Source organism: Mixophyes fleayi, chromosome 6 (genome assembly GCF_038048845.1).
Source record: "Mixophyes fleayi isolate aMixFle1 chromosome 6, aMixFle1.hap1, whole genome shotgun sequence".
Lineage (NCBI taxonomy): Eukaryota > Metazoa > Chordata > Amphibia > Anura > Limnodynastidae > Mixophyes > Mixophyes fleayi.
Window position 1 is genome coordinate 205042568 of NC_134407.1, and position 10647 is coordinate 205053214.

The 10647-nt window shown below is 38.1% G+C and overlaps 1 protein-coding gene across 10 annotated transcripts in view; it reads right to left on the reverse strand.

Moving 5' to 3' along the window:
* SHISA6 (shisa family member 6) overlaps positions 1 to 9694 on the reverse strand; it is a 228885-nt gene extending 219191 nt beyond the window's left edge. For all 10 annotated transcript variants that reach the window (XM_075178166.1, XM_075178163.1, XM_075178160.1 and 7 more), the window contains exons 1-2: positions 9296 to 9694; positions 7607 to 8509 (exon numbers count right to left, since the gene is read on the reverse strand). In XM_075178166.1, the coding sequence (XP_075034267.1) occupies positions 7607 to 8166 (560 nt within the window). In that variant the 5' untranslated portion in view covers positions 8167 to 8509; positions 9296 to 9694. The remainder of the gene's footprint in view (positions 1 to 7606; positions 8510 to 9295) is intronic.
* Positions 9695 to 10647: the final 953 nt, after the last annotated feature.

Here is a 10647-nt window from a genome sequence, read left to right on the forward strand (position 1 = left end):
CCAGTCCACCTGATTGCAGGAACTGGTCACCTGGAACCCTGATAAAATAGAGGGAGACTCATCTGCAAATGACATCTCCCCAGAACCTAAATTTCATCAGAGTGTACACCCCCCCCACTCCTCTCTCTCAAGAATGGTACTGTCTGTCTTACAAAACACAGATGATTTTACTAATCCCGTTGTTGCTCGAGGACTTTTAGTTGCCAGAGCAGAGGGGGGAAGAGTCAGAGTCAGTCTTTGGTTGAATAATGTTCTTCTGAGAACAGCGTCGGTGAATGTAAAGAAATGAATAGGATTGTTTTTCGCCCCCAAGGCAGATCTGGAACATTAACCTAAAGCACAGAACAGTTGGTTGTATGAAAACATACATTTGATATTTGAGAAAAAAAGAGGGTGCGAATTTGGGTTGAAGCTGATGAAATCCTCAATCTGTTTATAACATGAGTAACAGATTTCTGCATCCTGGGTGTAATTTGTAAGTGTAAATTGATGAAATTACAGAATGATTAAGTAGCCAAATATCATTTTTAAAAGGTACGTCCCTCGTTTTATATAAAATAATATATATATATAAATAATATAAATAATATAAATATATATATATAAATAATATAAATAATATAAATATATATATATAAATAATATAAATAATATAAATATATATATATATATATATATATATATATATATATAAATAATATAAATATAAATATATATATAAATAATAAATAAATATAAATAAATATAAATAAATATATAATAAATATATAATAAATATAAATAAATAAATATATATATAAGAAATATAAATATATATAAGAAATATATAATAAATATATATATAAGAAATATAAATATATATATATATATATATATATATATATATAATAAAATAAATATATATATAATAAATATATAATAAATAAATATATATATAATAAATATAAATATATATAAATATATATATATATTATATATATATATATCCTCCCACGCATTGCTGGGGTAAGCACCACGCTGGACCAGTGATGTTGTTTAGCCAATCATAAGCTGTAGATGTTATTACTCATCCAATCAGTCACACCTGACGTGAATTCCGTGAACTTTAGAATTTTGCTTGGAGGTGTCATTACAAAGGAAGAGACTTCCTTTCTGCTAGGGTCTGACATCAACCATTGTGATATGCAGAGGCATGGATAATTTTTAAAACAAAGTCAGTGTCCCTTTTCCATTTTATGAGCAATGACTTGATATGATCTTATTTATCAAAGTGGGTAGATAAGAATATTTTTTTTATCGCCACTATCATGCAAATTAAAAGAAAAATTGGTGCAATTTATCAATAAAATATCTCTGTGACAGCTGGTAGGCTGGTAGGCCAGCTCTCTGGCCCAGAGTGAGAGGGTTAATTTGTGATTTCAGTTCCAATCATAAGTACATAACCAAACTGTAAATAATAGATTCAAAAATATATAAAAACCATCACACGTTGAGAAAATGCTTTATTCAGTAATAAAGCAGTTTTTTTTTATTTCAAATCATTCTCCTCTGCAATTACAGAACAAGTATTGCGGAGGTACATGTAAAATTCTTAAATAGGCTTCTAAATGGAAATCAATGCTGTCACCAGTGGTAAGCCCTTTATGTATAGGGCGAAGCGATAAAGAGCCCTAATGCTGTTGAAAACACCCATTTTCGCTGGCAATACAACGTTTCGCCCTTTGATGAATATGCGTAACAGTATTATAGTACAGTATAGTGAAACACTTATGACAAAAAAATCACAGGGGTAGTGTATTAACTATGCTGCAGTATGTAGTTGTATTCTGTAGAAGATTAGTCTGTGATTGGATGTTGATGTTACAAATTGAGCGCGGTACGGTCACGCAGCCTCTATAGAAGATTAGTCTGTGATTGGGTGGCTGCTGATATCAGAATGATCACACTTTAGCAGGGTAGCCTGTGAACTTAGGGTGATGATGGAGTGAGCACAGTGCAGTAACACTGACTCTGCCGCAATAGGATGGATGATGTCAGAGTGATAGGATGGTGATGTCAGAGTGATCACATTGCAGGTACACAGTGGAGCATTTTAGTGTGGTTATGGTATGCTGATCTCACAGAGGGGTAGATTTGTTAAACCTAATAAAGAGGGAAAAATGGAGATGTTGCCCATAGCAACCAACCAGAATCTAGCTATCATGTTCTAGAATGTAGTAGATAAATGATAGCTAGACTCTGATTGGTTGCTATGGGCAACACCTCCACATTCCTTTGGGAAAGGTTTGATAAATCTATCCCAGAATGAGTGAGGTGCAGCCACAGTCTATGTAGCAGGTTAGCCTGTGATTGGATGGTGATGTCCCAGAAGCCGACGTATCTGCCAGAGGCGAAGGTTGTCCAGTGCACATGGCAATGATTCAAAGGGGAGAAATTTTGACCCCTACCCTTGACTTGTGTCCCCCCATAATTATTACAGAAAAGAAATCAGACTCATATGAAAGGGGGCTGAGTAACTAGGCTCTCAGCTATCCTCTATCCTTCCTGTCTGTCATCCGCTCCTCTCTGTTTTTACCCCACACATCATCATCATCACCATTTATTTATATAGCGCCACTGATTCTGCAGCGCTGTACAGAGAACTCATTCACATCCTGCTACTGTAGACAGCTTACAACATTTCAATGCAGTTTTTAGATGCTATTTACTTCAGGTTATGTCACACAAAGAATATAATAGACAACATGGCTAATACATTGTGATCAAGGGGCTCTCATATGGACCTTAATAGAACCACAAACCTTTTACAATTTCTCCCTTATTGTGTCATGATAAACCCAGCTCAATCAATCATGCTGTTTACTGTAAGAGAAGTCAATAGTCCTCCAACATGGCTTATACTGGGTGACTGCACTTATATCTTATATCTGTGTGGAGTTTGTATGTACTCCCTTTGTTTGCGTGGGTTTCCTCCGGGTGCTCCGGTTTCCTCCCACACTCCAAAAACATACTAGTAGGTTAATTGGCTGCTATCAAAATTGACCCTAGTCAGTTAGTCAGTCAGTCAGTCAGTCAGTCAGTCAGTCAGTCAGTCAGTCAGTCAGTCAGTCAGTCAGTCAGTCTCTTAGGGAATTTAGACTGTAAGCGCCAATTGGGCAAGGACAGATGTGAATGAATCTGCGGAATCTGTGGCTCTATATAAATAAATGGTGATGATGATGATGATATATACTGGGTCACTACTCTTTTATCTCTATCCTGGGCGACTACTCTTTTATCTCTATCCTGGGCGACTACTCTTATATCTACACCACTAGAAAGGTGGTTTAGAGGGGGAAATTACTCCTGGAAATGAGAATTATTTGTAAGTTACTGGTGGGCCTCATATGTACCCCTCTACCCACCCAAATCGCCTGGTGCCCATCACCTGTTCCAGGTAGGTAAAGGGCACAACTCCTTAACTCCTTATAACTTGACAATTTAACATAATAGTAATATTCACAAGTGATGTTAATATATTTATATCCTCCTGTAAATAATACATACTACATATATAAATTCCTTTTAATTAGTGAGTTCAGATGTTATCATTTCAGTTTTAATTAAGAAAACTTATTATGTGAAATAAAGTATCCACCCCTGTAATTTCTATTGCGTATTTTCATACGTCCTCAGCCGTGTGTCTTTAAATAATCACTGAACTCCTTTGTGACTTCCAATATCTTTAGCATTTATAGTATGCAGTCTACTATTATTATCATTGTTTCCAGTGGTTATATCATATTGAGTAGTGTATTATCTTTTTTTATTGAGTTATACACACTTGGGGGTATATTTACTAAACGGCGGGTTTGAAAAAGTGGAGATGTTGCCTATAGCAACCAATCAGATTCTAGTTACCATTTATTTAGTACATTCTACAAAATGACAGCTAGAGTCTGATTGGTTGCTATAGGCAACATCTCCACCTTTTCAAACCCGCCGTTTGGTAAATACACCCCTTGGTGAACAATGCAGATACATTACGCAGAGGTTACTTACCATCTAAGGTAAGATGAATGAGAGAGAGAGACAAGCTGTATACTAAGACCTGGTAAATTAAGTGTATTTGTAGTACACAACAGATGACAGTTAGAATAGTCTTCTGTGATAAAAGGTTGATTTGTAATTGTATTATTTATTAAACCCCCCTTCCCTCCTTCAAAAAAAACTTAGCTGATAAAGCACGGATAATAAGAATAAATAAAAAGAATTGCTTCTGGCTAATATAATAGAACAAAAGAAATAGTACTAAATAATAACAGATATTGACAATTCTGTCCGACATGGAGATCAAGAGATTCGTTACTGTCAAAGAAAGTGGATGCGCACATACTCCAGCAAGCATCAAAGTTTTCCTGGAACTGTAAGTATTTCCGCTCTCAATATGCTGTTTAAGAAAATATAAATGAAATCCATAGAGACATTATTGTTTGATTATCTGAGCTCCTAACTCGTAATTCATTAACACCATCGGGCACAACTGAAACACCACCTGTCCTCTCTATCCCCATTTCTGTAGCTGGAACCTTTTCAGTATTTAATCATCGCTCCTAGTTATCCGACACCTTGTATTTAAGGAGCAAGGAAGAGACATAGTCAGGGAAGTATACAATGTATACTACTTCCATATGGGCAATGCACAAGAGAGTATCCATTCCCTTTTACTGTACATAGATGGTGGCCGATTACATTATTCCCCAACAGTTTTAAATATGACACCTCCTCCCTTTAACCTTTGAAATCCAAGATCGGCAATCAGTGACCACAGGAGACTACAGAGATACCACAAGTGCAACTCCAAGGTAATAGATGACGTGACCTAATTACTAGGTTCATTATGGGGGTAATAACAGCACAATGTCTATTATAGCACCACAGCTTAATAACTAACGTTTCTTTTTTTTTTTTAAATTGGGTGGTGATTGGAGATGGGTTTGAGTTAATAAAGAATGAAGAGGGTGGTTTAATAGAAATGTCTGTCAGTCTATACATACATAGACACACACAGGTATGGGATATCCTGTCCGGAAACCAGTTATTGTGACAATGGTAAAGACAGACAGGATCACTAGACACCTCTTCTACAGACACCGCGAGGAGCTCTGTCAAATAATTAAATAAATAGGAGAATACCAAGTCCTGAGCAGCGAAGGACAAGGCTACATTTTTTATTTAATTGACCATATGCTTTGTGCTCCAAATGACAGTAAAAACCTCTTATCGGGAGGTGACATTCTATATATTGATCTATCTATCATGTGTAATATTAATATGGAGTAATACAGATAACACACTCCTTTCAAAGAAGGACAGCGAAAACATTGAGACAATTACAAATTAATCTACAGATCTTGTTGCCCACTGTCGGTCTATTTAACGGATGTATTTTTCACACATTTGGTTGCTATGGTAAGCAGTAGTCGTCCCTACATTAGCAGGGAATAATGTTTATTTAACTTATTAAATACTGTGCATTATCGTAATTAGGACGTCTGTTCCCCGGGAACTGATCCTACAGCAGGTAATTGGTAAACGTGATTAAGAGGAAACTGACTGTTCATAAGAACTTTAGAATGTGTTAATAGGTGAGGTAGTCCTTTCTGACCAGTTTGTAGATAATTAAATAAGAAAACCTTGTTTAGTTATCTTCAATACACTAATGTAATGTAAAGAGATTTCAGGGTGACTGGTTGTAGACTTCGGCTTTAGGACAAGCGGTGGACTCTATATGGTAGAGCCAGCTGGTTGTGCTAAAGGACAGGCAACCGGAATCGATGGGTTGTGATGACATCACCGCATGATGTCATACACTGCTACTTCCTATTGGCAGAGAAAGACTGACCTCGGTGTCCACCGAAGAAATGCCTACTCTCGAGGGACAAGCAGAGCTGAAATGTTGAGAACCCATCTTTATATCTGGAAGTTACAGATCTCACACTAAGGGGTATATTTACTAAACTGCGGGTTTGAATAAGTGGAGATATTGCCTTTAGCAACCAATCAGATTCTAGCTGTCATTTATTTAGCACATTCTACAAAATGACAGCTAGAATCTGATTGGTTGCTATAGGTAACATCTCCACTTTCTCAAACACACAGTTTAGTAAATATACCCTCAAGTCTTCCACTTTCGCAAACTATTCCTATGTGTATAAAGTCCATTTTAATGTATTACTTTATCTTTTGTGTGACTGTAAAAAGTATATAGCCTCCTTATGATCTTCTGGTCCTCTAATGTACTATCAATTATGTTTTGCCACCTCTCAGGGTAGCTTATTTATTATGTGAGGACCAAAAGACAAAATCACAGTATTAACTATTTATTTACCTACAGGAACAATCTTGTCATGATCAAAATACCCTTATGAAAAGGACCAATCAGGCCTGAATGGCAAACAAGCATTTAACCACTAGGATGGTGGGATTTCCATGGTGTTGTGGTCAACAAGAAAAGTCCACTGTCCTCTAAACAGTCCAGTGTCGTAAATGGATGTAGTCTTTCAAAAAGCAAATCATTGGTGTTTTGTTAGTTCATAATTGGAACAAATTAAAGACGAAAAATAGTTTTAACATTTGACTCCCCAGGAGGTCATACAACAGCAGAAGACGTCTTCTATATTCTTACCCATTAATTGATTTAAATGTCCTTATCCCTATACACCTATATCAGATTTATATTTATTTCAGTATAAAAATATCAGTTAAGGACAGACTTCAATTCGACACATGATATAGGAACTGAATAAGTGAGATTTCATGATACAACAACCTTGTAGAGAGTTTCTGATCTCTTTGTACCATGCATGGTGTTAATGATAGCAGTCACGTATCTTGACCCCGTAAAAAATGCAACAGCCATTTATTTTGTGTGTACAGCAATAGGCTGTCACATCGGATTTGAGGGCGTATTAATGGATGGTAGAATCACAGGAACTATGTGTCACATTAATGCACAATATACGCATTTTTTAAAATGCAAAATAAAATTTTCTTTTATGCTTCAGCCAGGAATGATAACATGGGGAATGAAAAAAAAATATATATATATATATATATATTCCAGTACCACATAGCAACACATTTATTAAGTGTGGTGGTCTTCTGCTAAAGTACACAGTGAGCTCTGTCTTACGAGAACCAAGTGTAGACAGCTTGTGAGAGGACACGCCAAGTTTCAAAATTGCTTCGAATGTTCCTGGAGCTCATTTTGATCCTGTTAAAAAAAATTCTACAGTACATGCTACACATTTCTTTGAGAAGTAAATGATAGAAATATGGCTGAATCTAATGATCAATTAGTAACGTAGACAGCGGTGTAGTAAACTTAGGTACCTTCATTTCTTTTAAAAGGTGCAAAATGGAATGTATAGAAATAAACAAACCATTTAGTACTGAGATGGCAATAACCAGACATAATCAGAATAAAAGGTTCTTACAAGGAATGTTTGAAAATATAATTATAGTTCAGCTTGGGATACTGATTTTTATTTCTGTTACTGAGAAAGAATTACTTTTAACCCATATGGTATCTCTAAAATTGGCCCGGAACGTTGCGTAGTCTTACCTGTGTATGTTCATTTCCCGAGGTGGGCGTCTTGCTTTGTCGTAAGCCACTTTGGCAAATATCCCCACAATAAATATGAAGGTGATCACCCCACAGGTGATGTAGACAGTGGTGTTGGTTTTGTCGTTGAGTGGGTCGTATGCGTCAACTTCCACCATAATGTTGTTGGGTTTGGTGGTCACGACCCACGTCAACTTCTTGCAGGAGATTTGATCCAGTCTTTTGTTCCTCTGTTCACAGCAGTATCGTAAAGAACAAGTCCCACAGCAGTATGGATGGGTGGTGTGGTTACAGTCAAACTCTTTGTCCCATTGCCCACTGACATCATAATAACCCATACACTTCTCATAGGGTAGGACAACTGGAATCTTCACCTTCCTGGTGGTCACCGGGGGAGGCACAGCCGTACTGTTAAGGTCCTTCCCTTTAGGAGGGTTGGCAGGCTTTTTGGATGGACCTTGGTTCTTATTACCCTTTGCTTTAGCTGCGGCTTCACAATGGTAAAGGAGACCAAGTGGATCTAAGTAGACCACCAGAAGGAGCACGTGTTGCCACCTCATGATCAACTGGTTCCCAACTTTATACCTTGAAAATAAGGTGAGGCAGAAGCTATTCCTTTCTTAGTAGATATATGGCAACCTGCAAAGTGATGGCTTTACTTATAGACCTACATAAAGTGTCCCCTCCAGTCCGACATTGTCCATGAATTCCCCTCTTTCTCCGTCATCCAGATAATCCAGTTAGGGTGGCACCAAAATCACGCCGAAAAGTTATCCCGGATGGGGTGCTGCTCAAACGTTCAACGTGCGAACGGTTTTCAGGATACATCCCAAAGAGCAGTGTGCCGAGCACAGAGGACCATTGACTGTACTCATATTAATTATGGTTTTTGTACATCAGTCCCTGGATGGTGAGAATACAAAACAAACACGTTTCAGTAACTATAGCAGAGCCGTATCTCCTGCGGAAAACATACATTGTAATACTGTGTGTAATATAAAACCTAGCACCCTATGAGGCAAGATTTATTAAGTGGATAGTGCCTCGTTGCATGTAGAATGCACGTTAACTGCTAACAGCTGAGTCTAGATGTTCAATCAAAGAGTTAAAAGAGACAACATATTAATATTGATTTTCAAAGCTATATTTTCCTCATTGGTGAATGTGGATAAAAAGTCTTGGATGAAATGGTTCTAAATGTTAGATCTTTAAAATCCCATGAGATGGCATTCAGTATAAAGCAGTTCTGATTTCAGACATCAAGGAAAGGCTTGTGCAGGACATACAGGAGATTCAATGCTGACCTAAGTGCTCTAAGTCCCAGTTCACTTATTTTAACAATCTGACAACCTGTCAATAAGGTGATTGCTGAAAATGTGACTCAAGGAAGCATTTTCCAAGTGCACCCCATCCCCCCCCCCCCCCCCCCCCCATTCACAGCAGAGCCCAGATTCTTACATCATTAGAGGCTTAAATCATATAACCTTATCCCCAGCCACCCAGCTGCACAGAGTTATACATCTGCCTTGGAATAAAGCTGCCACTGTTTTAATCCCTGAGAAATCGAATATATGTTTTTTTTTGGGGGGGGTGGGGGGGGGGACAAAAACAATCTACTGTTCCTATTAAAGAGAATGAAGGCATTTGCAAGTCAATGTATTATCCCACAGTCAGTGGAACTGTACTCACCCTTATTCCTTACTGCAGATGTTAAAAGCAGCTCTTCAATGAATAGCAGAAGCTGCTGCCTGCAATAGTAAGACAGGAGGAGGAGATTTTCTTAATGTTAGTCCGCCCCCATCCAACAGAGACTCAGTTTTTATCCCTGCATCACTTCACACAGGCGTCACCAGTGCACTAGTTACAGAACATTTTTTTTTTACCCCGGGACGAGTGGTGATGGAGAGGTCTCAGTGGGTATGTGAGGAGGTCTCTAGTAGCTGATCTGATGTCTGGGCGCTGGTGAGGTCCAGATTTGTGGAAGGATGCGCACATTCCTCCCTGTCATAGAGCGAGGTGGGGAAGTCAATGGCATTATCCTAGCACTGGGATCACAGATGTACATGCGTGGATTCATTCCAGATTACTCACAGGAGTTCTGAGCAGCTGAACAAGGTCTCTCATTATCTCTCTCTTCATATTCCAGAATCCAGCCCATTGCTTGTCACCCAATGGGATATTTTTATTAGAGGAATGTATTTTACAGTATAGGTCTTATAGCATCACAACAGTATACAGTTCAGTGCAATACATTGAAATACACACATATATCTATATCTATCTAGCTACCTAGCTTGCTATAGAGCTGCAATTTGTTTAGATTGCAAGCACTGTGTGCTAAGCATCAACTCTGACGGCAGTGGAAAGTTGAACCAGCGTCTGTCATGTTGGCTCAGAATTACATGCACAGTACTTGTATATACTTGTGCTCCAGTATGGCAGTGTGGCTGCTTTTTAGCTGAGATTTGTGTCCCCATCTACATGGCGCTGACACACAGAGGGGTGCATGGTTTTTCAAAGCATATACAAAAAAAGGGCAAAGGATCAAGAATGTATATAAGTCCTGTGCTGGAGAGCTAACAATTTGTAACCCTTTGATTTTTTTTAATTTTTTTTTAAATCTTCATCGCTGTGTTTGCATTTTAAGGTAAAACTACAGCAGTGTGTATATTTCAATACAGAGTGCATTGACTTATAGCCTGCTGGAGTGGTTGGCTGAAGGCAGAGGTGCATTGGAGGAGATGTTGTTGGGGTGGCCTACTAAGGGTTAAAGATAGAATAGTTTGGGATAACCAAGGAGATGCAGCGAGGAGAGGATTGGGGAGAGCTGGCAAGGAGGGCAAGAGGGTAGTTGCTACCAGGCGCTATGCACTTTTACATGTAAGGTCTGGTTTTGATGAGCCTTCTATTATTACTGTAGTTAGTGCACTAAGCAATGTATAATTAATGCTCCCAGCCATACAAGTACATTAAATGGGCTAGCAAGGATGTGAGCTTCTATATTGTAAAGCACAGGACACTGTGGTGAAATTCCCTGAATA